The sequence below is a fragment of the Phasianus colchicus genome, chromosome 1, assembly GCF_987193195.1.
Source record: "Phasianus colchicus chromosome 1, bPhaCol1.hap1.1, whole genome shotgun sequence".
In the NCBI taxonomy this organism is placed as follows: domain Eukaryota; kingdom Metazoa; phylum Chordata; class Aves; order Galliformes; family Phasianidae; genus Phasianus; species Phasianus colchicus.
This window is the reverse complement of record NC_143436.1, coordinates 61,257,218-61,280,926: the sequence shown is the minus strand read 5'-3', so window position 1 is coordinate 61,280,926 and position 23,709 is coordinate 61,257,218. Positions and strand designations below refer to the sequence as shown.

At 41.6% G+C, this 23,709-nt stretch overlaps 1 protein-coding gene across 14 annotated transcripts in view; it reads right to left on the bottom strand.

The window, feature by feature from the left end:
* The window catches only part of WNK1 (WNK lysine deficient protein kinase 1), a 98,714-nt gene continuing 75,005 nt past the window's right edge, over positions 1 to 23,709 (bottom strand). For 7 of the 14 annotated variants that reach the window (XM_090145093.1, XM_090145104.1, XM_090145034.1 and 4 more), the window contains 12 exons: positions 22,116 to 23,545; positions 18,923 to 19,006; positions 15,412 to 15,498; positions 14,654 to 14,723; positions 13,186 to 13,265; positions 12,047 to 12,684; positions 10,088 to 10,290; positions 8,635 to 8,829; positions 7,284 to 7,376; positions 4,973 to 5,014; positions 1,436 to 1,623; positions 1 to 1,136 (listed from right to left, as the gene is read on the bottom strand). In XM_090145093.1, the coding sequence (XP_090001219.1) occupies positions 822 to 1,136; positions 1,436 to 1,623; positions 4,973 to 5,014; positions 7,284 to 7,376; positions 8,635 to 8,829; positions 10,088 to 10,290; positions 12,047 to 12,684; positions 13,186 to 13,265; positions 14,654 to 14,723; positions 15,412 to 15,498; positions 18,923 to 19,006; positions 22,116 to 23,545 (3,425 nt within the window). In that variant the 3' untranslated portion in view covers positions 1 to 821. The remainder of the gene's footprint in view (positions 1,137 to 1,435; positions 1,624 to 4,972; positions 5,015 to 7,283; positions 7,377 to 8,634; positions 8,830 to 10,087; positions 10,291 to 12,046; positions 12,685 to 13,185; positions 13,266 to 14,653; positions 14,724 to 15,411; positions 15,499 to 18,922; positions 19,007 to 22,115; positions 23,546 to 23,709) is intronic. The other 7 variants (XM_090145070.1, XM_031589861.2, XM_031589863.2 and 4 more) reach the window with 4 other exon arrangements.

Here is a 23,709-nt window from a genome sequence, read left to right as displayed (position 1 = left end):
TTTATACAATTTTACATTCACATTTATTTATCTAATACAATGAAAATACAAAGGAAAAAGTTAAAGTGTCTCCAATAAGTATAAGGATATAGCTAGCTTTTTTTCCCATTTTTTACTTTTTAACTTTTTTAACCCTCTATATTCCACTCATTTTTAAACTACTGTTGTCCAACAACATTTATATATCACAGTGTTTCCACATCAAAACTGATGGTAAGTACATGTCCGCAGGGAACTTTTAAAATTTTTAAACAATTTAAATTGCTCTAATGCTGCAGTCAAAGCTGTTAATATCTTACTTAAAGCAGTAATGACCTATCAAGCACGGGCTGCACTGCAAGTCCATTCGGGTGCCCCATCGTTCTGGAGCCAAATACGATCGAGTGGGGAGAGGGAGAGGAGGGGGATTTGGACAGCTGGTCTCGGATGTTCAGGGAGAGAAGTGTGCTAAAGCCTCATGCTAGGATTCAACTCTCCCATCTTGACATACGCGGATTCGGCCTCAAACCAGAGAAATGTTACAGCAAGACTGCGTTAACCGCCCCCATCACCGATCTTCACGGCTCTCGCTTCACACGAGAGCGGGACCCATCAAGTCAAAAGAACTGTCCCATCGTAAGGATGCCGATCATCCTCCTCCCCCTTGAAAGCATGTGGGGAAGCCCCCTTTACAGAAAGTTAACAGCAATGGGTGGAAAAGAGAAATTCATTCCCAGTCTGGCAAGCAACCAGTTCATTGCAGCACTAGGAGTTGACAAAGGGCCCCGTCTCCCTCCCCACGTCCTGTCCCGAGGTCTAGCCAGCACGGTCTCCGAGCGGGGCTAAGTGGTCCGCAGGTTGGAGCCTGGAGGGTTGCTGATGGATTTCTGCAAACCGCTGATGTTGAAGCTTTGCAAAGACGCGGCACCAACGGGCTGGAACTGGCCAAGTGGTTGCTGTGCCGGACCGCTTGTCCCGCTCCACGGAGCGGCAAAAGACGCTGCTGGGTAACCGTACTGCTGCGGAGGGCACATGGCCTTTGTGAAGGGACCTAAAGAGGTAGCTGATGCTGCAGAGATGGGCGTAGCACCCAGGGAAGATGTCATAGAGATACAGAGCTGACCTGGTGCCGAGAATTTTCTTGCCATTCCAGGGCCCTGAAAGAAAATCCAACCTCCAAGTTAAACGGTCACTCTTACAAACCAACGGCTATCCCCTTGGCCCACAGGCTGTTCCAAATGGCTGTCTGGAAGAACACACCATGGCCTCGCTCTTCAGTTATCTCTCTTCTCTTCCAGAGCACGCAATATCATACTGCGCACACAAGGTTTACCCAACATTTCTGTAGCGCAGTTGTCCAAGATACATGGTAACCGTACTCCACCTGGTTGACATTCTGAGATAGCAATGAGACCCGACAGCTTCTTACCGTAAACATTCATGGGTTAAATCTTACCTCATAGTTGCTATGCCCTTTGCCAACTTTCTTGCCAGACAGGTTCATGGCATCTCGGGCCCAGTTATCTACCAGCTTGTGCAGGTCGTCTGTGAAAGTCCCTTTTCGGCTGGAGGCAATAGCAGTAGGCTGAGACTGGGGTGCTTGGCTGTTCACTGTAGCCCCGACTGCGTTAGTGCTACTGGTCCCTAAAAACACAAGAAATGGGAGTCAAAATTTGGGGTCAAGATCAGCTTCCTCCAGTGAATTTAATAATCGTGGCAACGGTACAACGATAGAGAGCCAATTAAAATGCCATGCAATTTAAGTCTAGGTTTCAATTCCAAGACAAGCTGAAGTAGGAACTACGAGGACTCCTATAGGCATTTCCTCAGATTATTAATATTTCACAGATGTTTCCTTCAAGAAGTCCTGCAAGTAGTCATCTTTACAGGGGAACGGCAGCAGCCTATAGGTCTTTGTAGAAGAAAAAAGAGATTAGATTTCAGCACCAAATGACAGTAGTTGTATCATTCTTTCATCCTATACCATTTAATCAGCAGCAACCACTACCAACACAAGTCCACCTTAGAGGACAATGCTGGATGCTGAATATGGAGTACTACAAACAGCACAGCCAGCTGCTCTGTAGAAAATTATCTCCACTTCATAAAATGAAGAGGAAAAATTCACTCAGATTACACAAAAAGCCACAGTGAGATACAACAACTGTTGTTTCCAATAGCTGCCATACTTGAGGATAACCAGACGGGACTGTCTTCATATCCACTATAGAGAGGGGATCAGCAGGGGAAGTCTGCACTGTGTTAAATTTTGCTTTTTGCCTCTGAAAGCACTTTTTTTGCCATTATGTTCAGATTTCCTAGTCAGAAGAATAAGCATTTCAGATGCAAATGACTAATACAGCTTAAAGAAGGCAGAAATGAGACCAGTTCCTTGGATGTGCTCTGACAATTTTCTGTTCATTGGGTTGACCACAAGAACAAAAGCCCTTCACATGAATACTGGGAATTTGGTTCTTCTAAAAAGTTTGCTGAACAGCACCCCGCAGAAAACATCCAGAAGTTCTGTGTTCAGTAGCCTCGCTCACTGCCTCACCCTTGTAAGCAAGCAGCTTCACTCAAAATGAAGCTTTTCACGAGACAGATATCATAGCAGTAGCAAAAGCTGTTTATTATCAGGTAAGAATTCTGAATTCCCAGCAGTATCTTCATTCCAGATGTGGAATGAATACATCCCAGAAGTATCTTCATTTCCATGGGACCAGTAGGACCATGGAGAAGGCAGAATGAATCTACATTTCTCAAATCCATTTGGCTCAAAACCAACTAAACATAATACATTCCTGTCAGTGTAGAGCTAAACCCTGCATTCACTGCAAGCATCTTCACCTAACTGGTTTTCAAATAGCCTCAAATATTTCTACCTGCTTGCTCTGAAGGCTGCATTTGGGAAGCCCAGGGAAACCTGAGAGTATGGCAGAATTTCTGGAGAAAACTGATTTTAAAAGTTGAGGATCAAAAATCCTAGCAAAGACAGTCATCTCCATTGCCAAGGCCAAATGATAGTCATTGTCTCCTGCCTGACAGCTGTTTTCTCAGGAGCGGTGCTGCAGTGGCACAGGCTGCCCAGGGAGGTGGTGGAGTCACCACCCCTGGAGGTGTTCAGTGACCGTGTGGATGTGGCACTGAGGGATGTGGGCAGTGGGCAGGGTGGGGATGGGCTGTTGGCTGGACTCAATGATTTTAGATGTCTTCTCCAACCTTAATGATTCTGCAATTCTAATTCCTCTGTGCTACTCTCCCTGGCTAGCAGCCACACTCCTTGCAACCATAGCATCAAAGAACGAATTGGCTCCAAACCCCTGCAGGAATGCTTTATATTAAGGAGTGAATTAGGAAGGTGACATACTTACTACGCAGGACAAATAAGCAAAGTGTTACCGCCTCTAGTAGTGCTGAAGAGGGAAGGACACACCTCCCTCCCACCAGATCCAGCTCAAGCATGGAGATGGCTCCCAGTGAGGGTGCTCACCAGAGGGACAGCAGCTGTTACAGGCAGGCAGAGTCATGCAACAGTGCACAGGAAAGGAGAGAATAGGGTTCCCTGACCAGGGAGTGCAGCTGCAGCTCAGATGAGTGCTAACAGAAACATACCGTAAGGTGGCAAGGAAAAATCTACAATAAAATAATGAAAACTTCAAGCATGCACCACATCTTATTTAATAACAACAGTGACCGAGAAAAAGAAGGTGAAATTAAAGACATAACAGGCAAAAACAACAAAGAGGTACTCAAGATGAGGTGTGGAACCAGTAACAACCACATTCCACCATGAGGGCTCATGCAGGGATTGACACACTCACTCTCATACTCTTCATGATGGCCAATATCTGGTTCTCATGTCTCATATTTCTATGTTAATCAGTAAGTGCACAGCTGGCAACCTGGGATCATGGCTCTATGCTGAAGAGCCTCTTCAGGCTGTGCAATGGAGAGAGTTAATCACGAAATACTACAGTGCATTCAGCCAAAGATGTGAAGAATTGTTTAGAAAAGCAGAAGTGTTCTGATGAGGACTGGCTGAAGGTTTAGTCCAGGGTTTAAGGTAGATAGGAAAAGTGGGGGGCAAAGAGCTTTGTCTGAAAAGTGATTTTAGTATGGAGCTGCAATCTCAGGTCACAGAAAACCTGAGGCAGACCAACCTATGCTATTAGAGGCGAGCTGTAAAATTACTGGAGCTCCCATAGTATCAATGTAAAAACTGACTTCTTAGGAACTTCACATTTTAACCCTGATGTAGTTGCCACCTACTGAAGCTGCCATCCAGAAGAGTGTGAGAAGGAAGTGTTTCAATTCGTGGCATTTAATGGAAACAAACCCCCGCATTCCTGCTTGGTCACAGCAGCCATTCCCAGTCCTGCTCTGACACGAGGAACCTGAAGTGAAACAGGCTTCTCCTTCTTCAGCCTGCCACCTACAATGCCTTCATTTTACACCCAGCTTTTTTTATTATTATTATTATTATTTTAAAATCTCACCATGAGTGAGAAAGGCACTGTCAAAAGGCAGCTTTAAGCAGTCTTCAGTGACGTGACCATACGCTGGCTTTTCTACACATCTCTTACTTAAGGACATGGATAAAGATCAGATGGCTTACTCTTGCAACGCTGAAGGACTCTCTGCCATTGGAGCTGTCACTGAGGTGGCAGAACCCATCAGATATGTAAAGAAACCAGCTGCTCAAAGCTACAGTGTTAGCACATCGCAGTGAGCAGCTGTCCTCAATGCTCAATTCACTGTTATTAGCAGTGAGGAAGGAGTTGCTCAGGGAAGGTGAGGCTCTGCCTCCACTTTTCTGCAAAGGCCACGCTGTACAGATATGCTAACAACCAAGTACACACATTAGAGGTCATAACAGAGACAGACAGATGCTGTGCTAGAGACAGAGTCAGGGAGGCAAGGCTTCGGTGACCAGAAAAAGCCAATGAACAGCTTTACAGTCAGGAGTTGGAGATAACAGAAATAAGATAATTACTACAGAGCTGGTTGCAAGGACAGACTTTTTTCACCATCTTCCCTGAAGCACAAAGAGAGAGTCATTTGTTAAAGATAAGAGAAACAGTGAGAAATGTTTAGTATCAGCAAACAGTACGAAAAGCTTGGTGAGAAACAGAGGGCATGGCACAGCAGGGCTCTTGAAAGTTCTGGTATGTTCTAGGAAAAAGCCCAAGATTGCTCTGACAGTTTCATGAGCTGTATTTTTAGAAAAAGAAATGGTTTGGCCTTCTGCATTTATTTTTCAGTATTTCAGAATTCCCAAACTGTAGTGAAGAATGGCAGGAAACATTACGGTTTCAATTGGCTGTTACTACAAAAGCAAAGCAAACACATCTTGCATTTTTGTCAGGGCGCAGAAAGCATTTCACAGCTATCAAGTTTGACTGTCACCAAGTAAGAAGAATTTGATAAGCCAAGTGCACTCATGGTTTGTCACCTTGTTCTCTCAGGCCTCCCCACATCTGTGGGACAGACCTTCCCTGCCAGGCTGTACCACTCTATTTCTCCCGCTGCACAGTTACAAGCATCAGTTACTGCACTGTTTCCTCAATGCTGCTGATTCGAACCCAGCATCTTTCCCAGTTGTCACTCTCCATAACAGTCTGCAATAGCACTCAAAGGACAGGACTCCAGGAAGCAAGCAGCCTGTAATGAGCTGAGTGCCAGGCCAAGCTGTGCCGTGCCTTTACGAGTATGACCTGCTTTCGCAGGACAGCTACAACACACATTTCAAAAAGAATCCATTTTTCTTAGCACAAGCTCCACAGGCAAAGGATATGCCAATGTATTCTTAGAGCCAGATGGTGTACAATTTGCAGCAAGCCAGAGCCTTAGAAATACATGACACTCTCACACTCAGTTTGCTGCCAATTCCAGAAGTGGATAGTTGTTCATTATAGTCTCTACCCCAAAAAATGATGGGGCAGACAAGGGAGGATTTTGAAGAGTTAGCTTTGGTAAGCATGTAAGTATTTCCAAGAATGGAGCTGCTAAGTCTTTGAACTGCAGATGTTTGTTACTGCACATCCGCACAGTAATATATCTAAAATCCAATGAGGTATCATTGCAAAATTCAGCAGCCACAAATATGTTTCCCCTCTCTGACTCCACTGCCTTGGAGGATCATGCTGGTTGTATTGCAGCTGTCTCTGCAGAAGGCCAGGTCTCATTCCTGCACACAATTCTCTGGCTGCCAACTGCAGCAAGACAGATGCTACAGATGCATGGTACATTAGGCAGTGCAGCAACTGAAAGTCTCTTTTCAGCATTCAGAACTCTCACATCAAGTCATTCTGGAGTCTGGGAAACAAATGTCAGAGCATTCAAAGGGTCCAGCCTGCAGCAGCAGCATGGGAGAAGTCGCAGCACTCCCCCCCCCAAAAAAAAGAAGCATTGCAGCAGCAGCCTCAGCCCAAGCACACTGTTAGTTCAGACAATCACATCAGAAGTTTGAGGCTCTCTTTTTTAATCTGGCGTAATGTAAGCACCAGCAAAAGGATGTTGAGAAAGGCTGCAAGGTAACTTGCACGGGTTGACAGAACGTCTGAAGATGACCATTTCCCCACCTGCACTGCTATGTGCATCATATTAATCTGTCTCTGATTCACACTAAGAGCTTCTAAATCTGTGGCCCATTTGAGTTGATCTGAAATTATTCTGTAACTATTTTTAAGTTTCAATCTTTTACTCTCCATCTGCTAATGAACACAAGATGTCAATGTTAAGTGCCTACAGGTGGCATCAATGCTCTGCACTGTGATCAGCACTGGTGCTGACAGCATGCATAAACACCCAACTTGCACAGTAAGCACACTGCTGGAAGGAAGCAACACATCCCCTCCGCCATCAGTTACAACAGTGCCCAACAAAGGAATAATTTGGGAAACAAATCTTCCTCACTATTTCCCTGGGAAAGAATAGTTCCCCTGCATGTCTCATGGCAGCTAATATGTACTGAAGCGTAATTCATAAGCAGGCCAAAAGAAAAGGCCCAGTGTACCACATCTGGCAAGCCAACCTCAATTTCTGCCTTTTCACTGACCTACCCAGAAAAGTTTCTACCAAAAGCTTAGAGAAATCAGCATTTGTTAAAACGGTTTAAAAACAGAATACCTAACACGAGAACCCAAACTTCTAAAGGTATGCTAAGAGCAACTCAGCCTAGCCATGGAATGGGAGGGAATACAAGGCGGCAGATGAGGATGGGCTGCATGAAACAGATCCAAGCAGCAGAAGAAAACAAAAAGACAAAACAAAAAAGACAAGGAAGGAGTAAAGGTGTTACACACAAAGAGCCAAGCAGGGCGTACTCAGAAATCGGGTCCTCCTGCCACCAGGCTTGAACGTCACTCTTTCAGATGCACAGTTAAACTTCGCACAGCCTGTGAGAAAACAAAAACGGGAAGAACAGAGAAAGGAGAGGAGAAGAGACAGAATACCACTACAAGATGTTAGCAACTTGAGGTTGGAAGGGTGAAATGCATTAACATGGCACACAAGAATAAGCTTCAGAGTGGACCAAAGAGTATGCAGACAACATACGGAGTGAAGAGACTCGCCTTCAATACAGCGGACATGAGGCCAAGTTTGCCGTGTTAACCTCTGGTTTATAACCCAGCAATGGAGTTTCCATTGGTAGGAAAGCCAAACACCAGCAAAAGCATCTAATTGTAGAAGATACTGTACAACTCTAGATACAAGGAGGTGCAAGTAGCTCCAAAATGCTTGAACAGTTCAACACAAAAATCTCTATAGAAAATTCTTCCCAGAATTCTTTCAAAAAGTCAATTTCTGTTTTCCATTTGTACTTCTCCAAATTCAGCAGTAATATTTGTTTGATTTGATGCATTTAATCAGTCAATGGTAAAGCTTTTCAAAAAGATGCTAATGCATAAAAAACTGAAGCAACTACGTTCACAGAAGCAAAAGAATCAAACTATCATCTCCTGAGCAACTGACAAAACTGAAAAAAGTCCTCCCTCCAAAATAGATCAGGGCTGAGTGAGAGATGATCTGATACTACCTAAGTAATCCACAACTTGAATAAAATGAACATTTTTATTCCTACACCATTCCATCTTCCTATGCTGCTTTCCAGGATAACTCTTTAGCACATAAATGCAGAACATAATCCTTCTTTTTTACCTTTTATTGCCAAAAAATCATTAACAGAAACAGCCACAGCAGTTTCAAATTCAAGAAAGAGTGAGTCTTCTGAAATTTTCCTACCATTTCAATTACCTATTATCAACAAATCTGTTCTGCCTCTTCCTTAATCTCACATTTGAACCTACCTTTCCTCCATCTCTCCTTTTTTCCTCACCCTTTCAGCCAACACCTTTTCCTCTCAGGTCAGAAGAATATTGCTTGCTGCCACCACACTGCATTCTCTTGTGTTCTCCTTGGTGTTTTCATTATAGCAGACAGGGCCACATGCTATTTATTAATTATTTTAATGTTCCTGGCACCCTCTGTTTATGTGAGAAGCTATCAATGTAGTTGCAAAACATACGCTCTTATCAGTTTGCATGCATTGGGGTTGAATTCCCTGTCTATTTTATGACGTGTATTAAACATCAAGTGGCATCAAGTAGATCATTCTTTCACCAGCAGTAAAGCTGCATCCGTCTGAAGTCTTACCTTGGCCTGGCGCAGAAAGGCTTGGTACTGAAAGGGCACCATCACTGGTAAAGGCAGAGTAGAGGTTTTCACTAGAAGGTGAAGGTTTGAGGGGCTGTAACAAATGGTTCTGTCCAGTCTCTGGCACACTACCAGGAGGATGAAGAGTCTGCTGCGGGGGCAAGACTGATGGTGCACTCTGAGCTGACAAATTGCCTGGAGGAAGAATGAAGGCAAAACACATTGAATGTTTCAGTTTCCCCGTGTCATTTTCTAAGCTTTTTTTCAGTGCACTCAAGGGAGAACAGCAGAACTGTTGACTGTATGACTAAGTTATGGAGGAAAAATGCAGGGGTGGGGAAGTACATTCATTCTCTGGACTTGACAATTCCAGGTGAGAGAGAGGCAGAGGAAGGACTACACCAGCATTTAGAGAATATTAAGACTAAAATAATTTTTCTTTACTTCAATCTTAAGGGAATTCACTGCTAGTTCACTGTCACATGCTCACACAGAGTTCCTCTATTATATAATAAACCAGAAGTGAGCACAGTGCAACTGGATACAGATCCTGCTACATCACATGGAGCTGCCAAAGTCAGCGTGTAAAACAAATATTTCTGCTCATGGGCAGGATTTGAGTGACATCTACATATACATAACATCTGACACCCAGATGACACTATTTTTCAATTTATTATAAAAACTGTCCCAGTGAGAAATGAAGCCTTGATAACTGAAATATTCTCAATTTGCTAAGTACAAAGAATTGTCACTCCCTAAAAATTCACTAGTTTAATATCCATCAGTTGTGACTTTGGTTTCTGGCAATATCATGCTTAAGTGCTATTAAGTATGAAAAATCTTTTTTGAAGATGAATGAAGATACATTCCCATTCTGTAAAATCAGTTTCAGAAGAAAACAAGAGTAGTTGATGCTCCATTCCTGGAGACCTTTGAGGCAAGGCTGGATCAGGCCCTGGGCAACCTGATTCAGCTGTGGTATCCCTGTTCATTGCAGGGGAGTTGGACTAGATGGCCTTTAAAGGCCCCTTCCAACTCTAAGGGTTCTATGATTCTATGGGAAAAAAAAAATCCCTCTGTAAATCTATATTTTTCACTCTGGATTGATTCTCAGTCCTCTTATAGCCCTATCACTAATGTCAAAAAAACAAGCCAAACTAAAACAAACAAAAAAAAACCCAAAACAAACCAATACATACCCACAATTTTAAACTGCTCTTACAAAACAATGTAATATAGTTTGAGTAAATTGCAGAAGCCACAGGCAAGACTAACAACTAGCAAAAGCAACTTAAATGACGTTGTAGTCCAAGCAGTGGAGGAGCTTGAAGTAAGGAGTACAGGAGAATAAGGTGCAGCAGAAGAATTGTATCAGTCTGGAAGTGACCTGGTAGCACCTTGTCAGTTCTATCTTATTAAAAAAAAAAAAAAAAAAGTGAGAAAGCCTTACCTGATAGCTGTGGACTCTTATTTCCCTGGGAGCTGCTACGACTGGATTTGCTGCTTTTTCCTTTAGTGGGTCGTCTCCTCCTTCCCGAAAGGGGTGCAGCAGGGGGAATAATGACTGCAGGTGGGACCTTTCCTAGTTTTGTGTATAGTGATTCAATCTCCTGCTTCTGGCGACTCTGCAGCTCCTGGATCTCTTTAAGGTGCCTAACAAGTTACAAGAACATCACTTAAAAAAGCGTATGCACATAGCTGTAGTATAGGTAACAATCCCTCCCCTCCAGTCAAGCTTGACCAGCTTGTTTGGTCAAACTCTCATAAACATTTAAGAGCAGATGAAATAAATCCCTTCCACAAACAATTGCTGAATACTTATGGCAAAATGCTTGTTTTTTTCCATTTTGTCTAACGATGACTAGGAATTCCAATGCAAAGTTTCCAGTGTTGTAATCTCAAAACCAGAATAAACATATGTATAAACAAGAACACACAACAAACACATGAAATCATTCATCATAAATGCTACAGGAATAGCTAGAACATTATTTTATGAAACATATGGCATTGGAGGCTTCAACATTCATATTGAAGCATTTTTTTCAGAGCAGTTGCCAGCTGTCCTAAAAAGTCAGCTTTCAATATGTTCAATATTAGGTCACATTCTTTGACTTCTCAATTTTCTTCTAAATCAACAGAGATTCTCCAGGAAGTGGAGAACACCAGAATCACTTACTAGAAATGCAAAGTTGAGTGTCATTTTCAAGGCAGACAACAATGTTTCCACTATCTACTAAATTTCAGAGATCAAAGAATCACAGAATGGCCAGGGTTGGAAGGGACCTCAAGGATCATGAAGCTCCAACTCCTCTGCCACATGCAGGGTCACCAACCCCCACATTTAATGCTAGACCAGGCTGCCCAGGGCCCCATCCAATCTGGCCTTGAACACCTCCAGGGACGGGGCATCCACAGCCTCTCTGGGCAGCCTGTTCCAGCACCTCACCACTCTCTCTGTAAAGAACTTCCCCCTGATATCCAACCTAAATCTCCCCTCCCTCAACTTAAAACCATTTCCCCTTGTCCTGCAGTTATCTACCCTTTCAAAGAGTTGACTCCCCTCCTGTTTGTAGGCTCCCTTTAGCTACTGAAATGCTGCAATGAGGTCACCGCGCAGCCTTTTCTTCTCCAGGCTGAACAAGCCCAGCTCCCTCAGCCTGTCTTCACAGAGGAGGCGCTCCAGTCCCCTGATCATCTTTGTGGCCCTCCTCTGGACCCTCTCCAACAGCTCCCTGCCTTTTTTGTACTGGGGGCTCCACACTTGGATGCAGTTTTCCAGATGGGGCCTCACAAGAGCAGAGTAGAGGGGAACAATCACCTCTCTGTCCCTGCTGGCCACCCCTCATTTGATGGAGCCCAGGATACCATTTGCCTTCCGAGCCGCAAGGGCACACTGCTGGCTCATGTTAAGTTTTTCATCTATCAAGACCCCCAGGTCCTTCTCCACAGGGCTGCTCTCAAGGACCGCTCCTTCCAGTCTGTATGGATGCCTGGGATTCCTCCGGCCCAAGTGCAAAACTCTGCACTTTGCCGTGTTGAACCTCATCAGGTTCACCCGGGTCCACCTTTCTAGCCAAATAGAGATATGCAAAAACTTCTGTACATCTACACAGATTTATCCACAGCGTGGCAATCTGTATTTGAGCACACACATTGAGATTACAGATTACCAAGTGCATATACCTGTTGTTTGGAATCATTATGTATTACTTTTCCACTAAAGAATTTTACTTCCCATGTAAACACTGACAGTGGGTCCTGACACTTAAGAAAGTTTTAGTTTTTTTTTAAAGAAGGCTAGCTTTTTTCCTTTGTGAAAAGTGAAGTCCAGAGGAAATGAAATGAAATTCATATTAAGCCTTTGCTACACATTGCACACATGCACAAGGGAAGGAAAAAGCCTTACTTCTCCCGTAATCGACGGAGTTCCAACTTCAAGTCTTCATCTTCAATATCTGACTCGTTGTCACTGCTCATGTAGGAAGAATTGAATGAGTTGCTAAGACTCTGAACAGGGAGGCTGATTTTTGATGCTGTGGCCTGGAGGGAGTCTGGGCTCGCTGAGCCATCATCCAGATCCTTAGCCATTCCACTCAAGAAAGCAGCCTCTGGTTCAGAGGACGGACCGTTCATATGTGGGGACTGCCTCGACTCCAACTCTTTCCTAGGGGCTGCAGCTGAAGAAGCAACTTGTTCCAAGTCCACAGAGAGAGGGAGAGTCATTGGCTCTCTCTCTGCACAGGTGACCTCATCCTGAGTCTTTGACACTGAGAAGCGCCCCACTTGATCTGTTGTTGTTGTTACCTGAAAGCGTCCAACCTTAGTAGGCTGACCATCATCTACTGGCAGCTGCAGCACAGGAACTGGCTGAGGAATGCCATGTGCCACAGCCTCGCTTTTCCGCCCTCCAGCCTGCTTTACCAAGGTACTTTCTGGACTGCTCCCAGAAAGAGGGGAGGAATCAGAGGAGGTGGTTTCAAATTGCAGCGGCTTAGTCTCAGGTTTGTCACTCTCTTTCAGCACATCATCCACTGCCACAGATACCTACAATAGAAATGCAATCATATAGACTTTCTAAGTTCCTCCTTAACGTGATGCACTTATTTACATTACATAGCAGAACCATACGAGGGGGGAAAATAATTACTTGCTCACTGCTTGGTGAGGATTCTCTATGAACAACCAAATCAGTTTAACATGGAATCATAGATGGTTTGGGTTGGGCAGGACCATCCAGTTCCAACCCCCCTGCTATAGGTAGGGACACCTCCCTCTAGACCAGGTTGCTCAAAGCCCATCCAGCCTGGTCTTGAATGCTTCCAGGGACGGGGCATCCACAACCCCTCTGGGCAACTAGTTCCAATGTCTCACCACCTTCCCAGAAAAGAATTTCCTTCTGATATGTAGTCTAAATCCACCCTCTTCCAGTTTAGAGCCCTTTATCTTCGTCCTATCACTACCTGCCCTTATAAAAACTCCCTTCCAGCTTTGCTGTAGGCCCCTTCAGGTACTGGAAGCCTGCTATAAGGTTCCCCCAGAACCTACCTGAAACCGTCCCATCTTAAGAACACCAGCTCCTGGTGTGGAAGCCATACCACTGCTTTCTCCACCACACGATGCTGAAGCTAAAAAAGACCAAACAAATAAAGGAAATGGGATTGAGAGGAAAATTAGCATGTCTTTGGACTCATGGAACCTGATCTCCTTTCTCAGCTCTGCCATGTATAATATCAAACCAAAAATTTAGAATTAAGTATTTTTCTATAAAGTTCTATTGTGCAGTACACTTGACAGAAGCATACTTTTACACTGTGACAAAAAAGCAGGGATGTGAAGTAACCAAAAATAAAAAACAAGTGACATTTATCTAAGAAAACATATTTCAATTCCATACCCATGGTGACTACATAAATTTCAAATGCTGGAGGCAATTTCTTAATAGAAAAGTGGTACATTTAAGAAATGGTATAAACATTTACTCAGGGCTGCGTGAAGCCTTCAGAGCTGGATCCTTAGATGGTAGCTCCTGATTTTATTGTTGTATGCACTAGCAGTATAAGGTTACAAAGCTGAGAAATAACATTCTATTTTTAAACTAATTCTGTTGGACAGCTTGTTGGGTTTATTCAGCAACTTTTCACTTTGCTTACTTTATTACCTAAAATTAACAGGCAGAGGAACTAATTTTCTAATAGGAGAAGGAGCTTAACAACATAGTTATCTATCAAGCATACCAGAAAGGGGCTATTTTATTTTTCTGTTGGTTTTATTAGCTTTTAAAGTTCTGTCATTGAGCTTGCAATCTAAATGTTGTTTACTAAATAAATTAGAAATAATTTTAGTAGCAAATTAACAGTCCCTTTTAAAAAAACGAAGATTTTTAAAATTACAATGAGTAGGGGAATAGTGATTGTTAAGTTTCAGGCTATTCTTGAAGCGTGGGTTGTTTGGTTGCATCCCCACTCCTGCACCCCTAACAATTGAACTCATTTAGTTTTGAAAGTCATTTATCATTCAAGTTTCAGCACTGTTCAGAAAACAGTCCTTTTTTCTTACTGTTTCTTTAATTAAGTTTGGCCCCCACCCTTTTTTGTCTCAGTAGAAATTAAATTCTCCAATTAAGGGGAGATATCCTAAATACAGAATGCAGCATGACAACACAAAATGGAGACGTTCTACAATTGCTTTCAAGAATATCACAAGAGATAGGAAGCAGTCCTTTCAAATTGTGAATCTGTACCTTAGGAGCATACTGAAGATTCTTTGCAAGGTTTAATTTATCATTTTAGTCAGCTTTACATACAGAGTTCTATAAAATGCGTGTTCCATTCCCTTCTCTTGGTCTACGGTTGAAAATGTCAGTTTATTTGCTAAAAACTACAACAATTCTTAAGGAATTGTCACTGCATGACTTATTAGAAGAGGTTATATCCTTACAAATTGCTAGCCCGTTTCAGTTTTGCATTAAATCTCTGTGCTAAGAAATCATACAAAATAACAACGGCTGTCTTACCATCTTTTAGAGACTGTGCTGCTGTGGACACCAGACCAGTAACTGCTGTAGATGCTACTGAGGGCACAGACTAGAAGTTCAGGAGGGAAATAAAATAAAAATAATCAGAATCAGCAGTTTGATTCAACTCCAAGTAATCTACCATAGTGCACGTTACAGAATTTTTTAATTCCATCAGGTCTAACAAACGATCCATCATAGGATTAACAGAAGATCTTTTCATCTCCAAAACAAGCAACATCAGCAACAGATTTTGCATGCCTTGCAACCCAAGAGTACCAGCAGAATCTCCCCTTTTACTCTGCAGAAGTAATGCATGAATAGTCACTTGGAGATCAATGTTAATCACTTTCATCCTTTTATATCAATATTTTAATAGAGTCTTAAGAATTGAAACCTACACTTTAAACATCTCTCCTAAGTTATGACTGCCTTCCCACATACTGCTAGTTTAGCAGCCTCTTTTCCCTTGTTTCATAGTCACTTCCCATTTTAGTTCTGTGATATTAATGGCTTTGCCAAAAAAGATGGGTTAAGAACTAATCCCAGAACCAGCATCAGGATATACAGTATCTATTGCAACCTACGTATTTTCTCCATTTTGCTTGGCTCTGTCCCACACACTGAAAGATGACTCTCTGTTTTTAATTAGAAGCCTACGCACTTGTGCAGTGATATTAGAGGCAGTGACTTTAGTGCATGAACTTGAGAAAACACTGGTTACTCGAGACTACTATTTGTCAGTATTGCAAACGTACACAGGCAGGAGCTGATGTCACTGGAACAGTCTCTGGACTAAGGGTTCTCCTCAGCTTAGCATCCAGATCTTCCAGTGGCTGCTGGGACTGATGAGAGAGGAAACAGTAAACAGCTGCCCCAGCTCATGAAAAATACACACATTTCTGAAACTGCAGCTGCATTTAATACTAAAATTTAAAGCAGTCAGCACTGTTTTTATATTTCTGTCTTTTCCTTGCTACGTGCTTACATTTAACATGTGCAACACAGGAAGGCTGAAAACAATTTAAGCAACACATTTGGAAAAGCAGAAAAGAAACATTAACTGAAACATCCATTTTTCACAAAGTTTGCATTCCCACCCTTAAGAATTGTGTAAAGACTGTCTAAGTCTCCAGGTTCTACAGTCTTTGGTCTACAAGGATTACACAAACTCTTTATGAACGTCACTAGGAAAACTCACAAAAAAAAAAAAAAAGAGAAACATGCCCATAATTTCAAAAACTGAGGAACAAATTATCCAAAAACTGGTCTTGGGATGACATGTACTTGGACTGCTAATTATGAAACTGGTACTAAGGAAAAATTGTTGTTTAATGAGCTAATGACAGAACCAGAAAGGAAGACAAACCCATCTATTCTAAGACAAGCCAATAATTTTCCAGTCCGTATTATGCGACAGCAGCAATGGCTCTTAGCAGTCATCTAGATTTGATCCAATCAGTCTTCTCCAATTTTAACTCACACACCAAGGCAGGTTTTAAAGTTCAAATGAGAGGTAAAATTAGGTAAGATGTTTGCAAGGAACAAACAAGAGAGCTGTATTTTTGCATTTTCTATACCACAAATCCTCATAGAAACATCTACAGTAAACAGAAGAAAGCCTTTAGCAGTAGTGTTGTAGGATGAACCACGCCAGTGGTTAACTGTGTTGAGCTTGGGGGAAATGATTACCGAGATAACCAGTTCTAAGCGATGATCTGAAGTAGTATGAACTTAACGTGACTCATTTTAATTGTTTCCAGATCCATCTGCTACCACTGTTAGTGAATACAGATGAATTATCACCCAATTGGCATCTCTCCCCTCGTCAAGAAAATCACATTTCAAAAGAACTGGCTGAACAGTATTAAAAAAAGCTACAGGTTCCAGCAGCTGGAGGAAAAGATTCCACTTGTTAACACTATCTCACAACCCCACATAAGACAACTAGCTTCTTGCTCAGTTTGGAGCCAGAACATACCCATTCCTCATGAATCATGTTCAGCCTACCAGAAAGCAGCAAGTAAAACCAAATACAGTGGCACTCTCCTTTCCATGATACAATTAACGAGCAATACCTCAACTGTTTTCTCGCATGCAGAGCACAAATTTCTGCCTTTTCACACTGCATAATACTTCCTAAATAATGGATGTATTCTTAATCACTTTCAAAGATTTAAACATACTTTTTAGAAGAAAAGAAAACCAAGAAGCAGCTCTGAATACAAAGGCCATCTGCAAGGACTCATTGACTGAGTCTGGATATATTACTAACTTGCATCTGCTCTATCATGAGGACTGAGAAGGTAGTACAATAAGAACAGTCAAGATGAGATGCCAACTTTCAGCATCTTGTAATTCTGGCTTATTAGACTGTTTCCATTCTAACTTCTATTCTAAATCCTATGCAAACTTGTCTGAGAGATTCCCTAGAAAAATGACATCTATTGGGGTAACCAGAGAAATTACTGAATAAAGGCAGCTTCTGCTCAGACAGTGCTGGATGATAAAAAACTGGAAAATGGAAAGAGGGTCTGTTAATGCCATAACCAAAATAAAAGCTACTAACACGCCTTGCTGCTCAACTCCTTTCATGCCTTTGGAACCAGGTATTACTACATTCCTCACATTTGAGAAACAAAAGGAAATCCTGTTCAAAAAGAATCTTTGAAGATTAGTATCCTAATACATGTAATTCTGTTTTTACAGTTTTAGCTGTAGAATTAAGGGAAGTCATGACAGCTCATTAAGCAAACTTGCCCTACCACAGTTTAAATTATTTACAATTTTCTTCCACTATCCCTTTGTGTAACAGTCAATTTAAATCCTTTCAGACTGAAAAGTTCTCACAGGCTATTGTAAAGCCCAACAAAGGAACAGCTTGCAAAGAATAAAACGACCTTTACAGGTCATTGTAAATGTCAGCACTTCCATAGGTGAAACTTGAATTCAAGAGCTGTATTTCAAGAGATGAGAGCAAGACCGTTACCAGAGTGACAAGAAGCAGAACTTTATCAAGGTTAGCTCACAGTCTGCACTAAAATTCTGTGGTCAGAAATCCAAAAGAAGTCCAGCCATGAAGCTAGTAAGTATAGTACAAGTCTTCATACTGTAGCTATCATATTGTAAGTGCTTTAAAATTATAGTTAAGTCTTAAATGAATAATTCCTTTCTATGAAAGGACAGATTTCAGTAAAAATGCAGATTTTAGATGTATTCCAAGAGTATTTTCCGCAGACCAAAGCCACAGACGAAAGAAGTGAATACTATAAAAAGTACACATACATAGGTAGTGTCACTTTTACAAGAAAGTTACTCTGAGCCTCATGTAGGCACCTTTTCAATCATAATGTCTGTACAGGTTTGAATAAAATAAAAAAAACTGAGATCAATTATACCCCAAGGACACTTGAATATTGTTCTAAAGATATAATATTGTGTTTATTCAGTATTCCTTCAGAAGCAGCATACTTCCATCTCAAAATCTCATGGGTTTTGCCTAGTTATTTTTTCAGCTTTTCTTGGTATATCAAACTGTAGTGTTTCCACCTTACATTTCACTGCATAGCATTTAGAAGATCCATACAACAATTTTGTCTCAATACATTTTTCTTCTGCATTTTCTCTGTTTCTTAATAAATCAAAGTGAAGGCAGTTTTAACCTTTATGATCTTGAACTGATCATCTGTTCAATTCACATATATAACATCCAAGCTAACTGCTGGACACAATAACAGAAATTGATCAAGACTAAGCCACTGTTATATTTCAACTCCTGTTTAGGATTAGGAGCATCACGGACCTTTTACAAAACTGAAAATCTATTGAAATAAGAGTCTAGTCATAACCAAAGGAAAAAAATTAACCAAGAACTCTGAAAGCCAGTAGTTCTGTATTAACGTTAACAATTAATTGTGGTATATACCGCTTCTATAAAGAGCTACTTTGCCACTGTAACTTTTTGTTGTATGAAGAAAACTCACCTGTGTTATGTTTTTACAAAAACCTCTACGGTTCAGATTAAAATACTGAATAACTTCAAGCCTGAATTACTGTTCCTGTATTTCAGACATTGAGTAGAGCAGCCCAAAGGACAAGCTAAACCTACAGTGCTGAAGCAACTCTGCCCACTGCTACATTTACACAGAAGGGGTTACTATGCCAAAAGACAAGAAAAACAGACATTAATAACATGCAACGGAGAGTTTAATCGAAACATGCCCTTGGAAAGAAAAAGAGGCAGATAAAATCTGCTGAGTCGTGTAGCACCTGAGTTAGTGAAGGTCCTGGAAAAGGTGGCAGCGGCTCACTGGACGGAGTGCCAGCTGGAAGTTCAGAACCTACTGGTAGCACCTACGGATAACCAAGAGGAAACGCGAGTCCATCAGACATGGAACAACCGAAGGATCAGATACCAAGTTACGGTCAGTCATGCCCTATGACAGAGGCCTCTGTGTTTTTTCTGTGGAGACTTCCTCCCTGGAAAGTCAGCATAGAATCTTTGTGGAACTCAGCAACAAAATAGGTGGCTGTCTTTCAGTTGTTCTGTTGCTGTTCTGTGGACAGTTTTTGGGTTGGTTGGCTTTGTTTTGCTTCTTTTGTTTTAGTTCGGTTTGGTTTTTTGCTTTTATTGTTTAGATCCAGATTGAGTAGTCACAATTTCCATTTTAAGCAAGCTGTTCTGTCTATGAGCATAGCAACTTGGTTACTTTATTTTCAAGTCTGCAAGAAACGCCACAGCAATATTTCTTAAAAAAAAAAAAAAAAAAAAAAAAGCTAAATTTCCAAGAGGCTTCATTTATAAAAAAAGTGCAAGAATGCACTCAACTCAACCTCCTCACAACAGATCTATTTTAATGGCTCATTAACAACACCAGGCCATGTGCCTCTGGCAAACAGTTCCAAGCAATGACTTAAACAGAGAATGTCATGCCTGAGGATGTCTCCACTTGTTGAAAAGCATATTTATCAACTTCTTACACCAATTTCCAGAGGTATTATTATTATTATTTTTTAATTAACCTGAAGGGTGTTGCGCACCCACAGAAGATGACTAGGCCATGCAATCAGATAGGGGCAGGTCATCCAGGTTATGTTGTAGGAGTTAGAGAAACTGGAAAGGTTAGAATGAGGGATCAAAGCCTCCCAGCAAGGTCAGACAGTACATTCCAGTTAGTTATTTCCATTGTTAGGGAAGTGGGAACTCCTAGGAATTAAGTGACCCATTACACAATTTGCAATTCTTATTCTCAGCTATAACCTTGAGGCTTGACCACAACTCTGAAGTTTCAGAAACATAGGACAGTCCTATGAGTTACAGCATTAGTCAGCTGGCTTCCTTTTATGACACTGAACACCACTGGATGTGTGTAACTGGCCCAAAATCTACCGTGGTCTTCAACAAGCAGAACCAGTTCTAGCCTGCTGTCACGTTATTACAGCTTAACTAATAGTTCAGATTGCAGTAATAATTGATCAGTGAAGATACTGGACACAATTATCTCTTGTTCCCAAAATGTTGTGTCAGGAACTAAAGCCAAGTTGCAGTTGGCAACTGCAGTTTTTCTGTGTGCTGAGATCATATACATGGACATTACTGGTTCTCATGCATGGTGACTTACTAAGCTGTGGTAAATTCATCCTTTAGTTCATAAATAAGAGGCAAAATACACTTTAAATACGTTCATAAGACAAGTCAAAAGTGTTCAGGTTAACAAGTTGACTGCAAACAAAACATCTCCTTCCCCTACAGTGTAGTAAACCCCAGAAAAATAAGGCATTAAACCCTAGAAGCTCAAAAATGATACAAAGTGAAAATGAAAATTGAAAAAACACAGAATAATTTAGAAGTGAAGAATTCAGAGATGAGATATTTTTCCCCACAACAGACAGTGAAAATCCTGAACATTTATTCTATTTAAAATCCAAGCACTTGTAATTATAGGTTTCCATTTTTCAATTTTCTACCGGGTCCAATTACTCCTAAATCATTAACAAGTTTTTACAATTTTCTGATTCTTAATTCTCAGCTTTATTTCAACATAAACTAATGGCCCTGTATCCAAGTTTCTTCCCCAGCTTCCTTGATACATGTTCCTGCTGAAATAGCAGAAATTTTCTATACTTTGCAATCGAATACAATCTAAACTGGAAAGAAGTGCTTCAGTGGGCTTAAAAAGTAAATGCTGAGTCCAAGTTGGTGAATTACTTACAATTCTAATGCTCCATGCTATGTGAGAGGAAAGGATATCATTTACAATATCTGCTAGGTGTTCGAATGAAAGAAACAGATAAGAATCTCCAGAATCTTTGCTCCATTCATTTCCTTTTACCTCTCCATCTTTTTCTTCCCCATTAACTTTACTTCAGTATGGTCTTATTAGAGGTGGATTTAGAAGTCAATTTGTAACACATGAGAGATAGATTTATACTCATAACATGTTTTACTTAACCTCAAAGTAGGGAAACAGTATGAATACAGCTGAGTATAGCATAGCTGAGAACAAAACAGATGGGAAGGAATTCCTAGAAAACTATAAGAACAAGTGAAATAAGGAGAAATCTGCAGAGGCTGTGGAAATCCTCAAAAGTTATTGCTATAGCAGTTACGACATTCCCTCAGGCCTCAAGCTTCGCATTAGTCTAAGAACATGTTTTTCCAATTAGCTGTAACCTCCTCACTGTATGTCAAATTGATGAAATTATTCTACTGGTTCTCATGCTGATCATATCTGCTTTGATTTAAGAAAAATATCTACACACAGGAATGGTACGATAGTTATATCCCATCTATCTCTTTGCTTTTGGAAAAAGGACTGGGAAAGTAACAATGTGAATCTGGCTCACGGAGGCACACGGTAGAGATCTGATTCTTGGAAATTCTTAATTTATTCACCCTTGGGCAAGGTAAGAAACCTTAATTTTTATTTTTCCCTATTTGCCTTGCTTCTCTGAACAGAGACACCATGTAATCTGAGGGATTTTTTTAAATATTCAGTTTAGTTCATCCCTGCTGTCAAGGAAAGGGCTAATGATAAAAACCCAAACTATGCAATCAAGACTAGTCTGTGAAACATAAAATGATTGTGGCTCATTTTAACAATTATGGATAAAATAAAAAGCTATTTTAAGCAAGGGTCCCAAACTTCTATTTTAAAAAACACTAATAAAGACAAAACACAGTTGCTTCACTCTCTGTAGTTTAGGAGTATGAAAAAAGAACAGTAACACTAGAGAGTTCTCAGACACACAATATAGAATTGGATATTTGTTTCAGTAGACAGAAGAAAAACCCTTTTGGAACAAAAAAAAAAAAAAAACCACCCAGAAGATAAAAGTTTCCTTCCAATATTATAACCAAAGACACCTTTGCCTGAATATTTTTGCTTTAAAAACCAGATTCTGTTCAAGAAGTCTATTCTATACAACACTTGAATATTCATACAAACATTGCATTTCTTACCGGTACCCTGCTAAGAGGGGGCTTCGAGGGAGAGGTCCCTGGTTTCACTACCGCTGTTGCAACGCTGCTTGGTGCTGAAATATAGCTTACTGGGGTGATCACTTGCCCAGGCGTGGCGACTGGTGTCAGCACTGGCAAGCCAGCTGGTCCAAGAGGCAAACTGCTCGGAGGTATACAAGTGCTAACGGATGTCAGGGGTTTAGTTGGTGCAACAACAGTGGTTGGGATCCCAGGAATAACAGTAGTTTCCATGATCAGTGATGTCTCCAGAGATACTGATGGATGTGCTGCTCCCACGTTACCATGTTCACTGAAGAGAGACCGTAGCTTTTCTTCCAGGGTCTTTATATCATCAATGCCAGGTGCTTTGGACTGAGCATCAGCGTCAGCCTCCAGACAGTGAATATGAGGTTGATTGGGTAATGGAGCTGGTTGGGGCTGGCTGTGTATCAATGTTTGCTGTACTGCAGGCAAATTAGTAACTGGCTGTGGTAAGACACCAGGTAGGGGAACCTGGGGCAACACAGGTGTTGCACCTGGAATCTGGGATAGGACAGGTGTTGATGTAATTGCTGGTGGGATGAGTAAGGGATGTATCACTGGCTGAGTGACTGAACCACATAAGCTTGTTGCTACAGAGGATGATAAAGGTGCAGAGATTGGTAGCGATAAGCCAGCTGCATTGGAGGGCTGTGATTTATCTGCAGACTGCCCACTCTCAGGTAGTGATTGTGGAGCACTTACAACTGTTGTTTCTGCCAGACTGGAGACAGAGCCACTACTAGTAAGCTGAGGAAGCTGCAAAGCCACATTCTGAGCCTGAGACAGGGCAACAGATGTCTGCGGTGCTGCCAAACTACTTACAATTTGAGGAGTAGATTGAGATGTCACAGCTGGTGCAACAACACCAAGACTACTGACACCAGGAACCTGGGTAGCAGGCAGTGCCAAAGAAGCTGGTGTGCTGATGCTAGGGGTAATGTCTCCAGTTACTGGCTGAGCGGGCTGGGATGTGATAGTTAAGGAGAAAGAAGCAGGGGCGCTCACACTGGAAGCCACACCACCAGACAGCTGCTGTCCGGATTGTGAGGCCGGAGGCGGAGAAACAGAGCTTGGCACACTTGCACTTGGTGCAACTCCAACAGCTGCATTTTCTGAAGGCAAAGTAACAGAACTTGGAAGAGAAACACCTGTGCTAGAAGGAACAGATATCGAAGGAGCAGCTATAGATGCAGGAGGTGCACCACTGCCTGCCATGGTAGAAAGCGCAGGTGGAAATGGTGGTATTGTTTGATTAAACACTGGAGGAGCTGTACTTGGTCCTTCTGTCATTTGACCATGCCCAATCTCAGAGAAAGCTTGTTGTAAGCTCAGTGATGATGCAGAGTGGGAGAGATTCATTCCAGGACCATGTAGTGGAGATGCAGCAACTGAAAGAACACAAAAATATCAGTCCATCTTGGAAAGTTCATTACAGTACTAACTCCCATTGATAGACTTAGACGAAGTTTCTTCCCAGCATAATAAAAAAGAAAAGATAAATCCAGGCACACATTGAAAATATGGAATTAAGATTTCAAGAGTTTTGCAGACA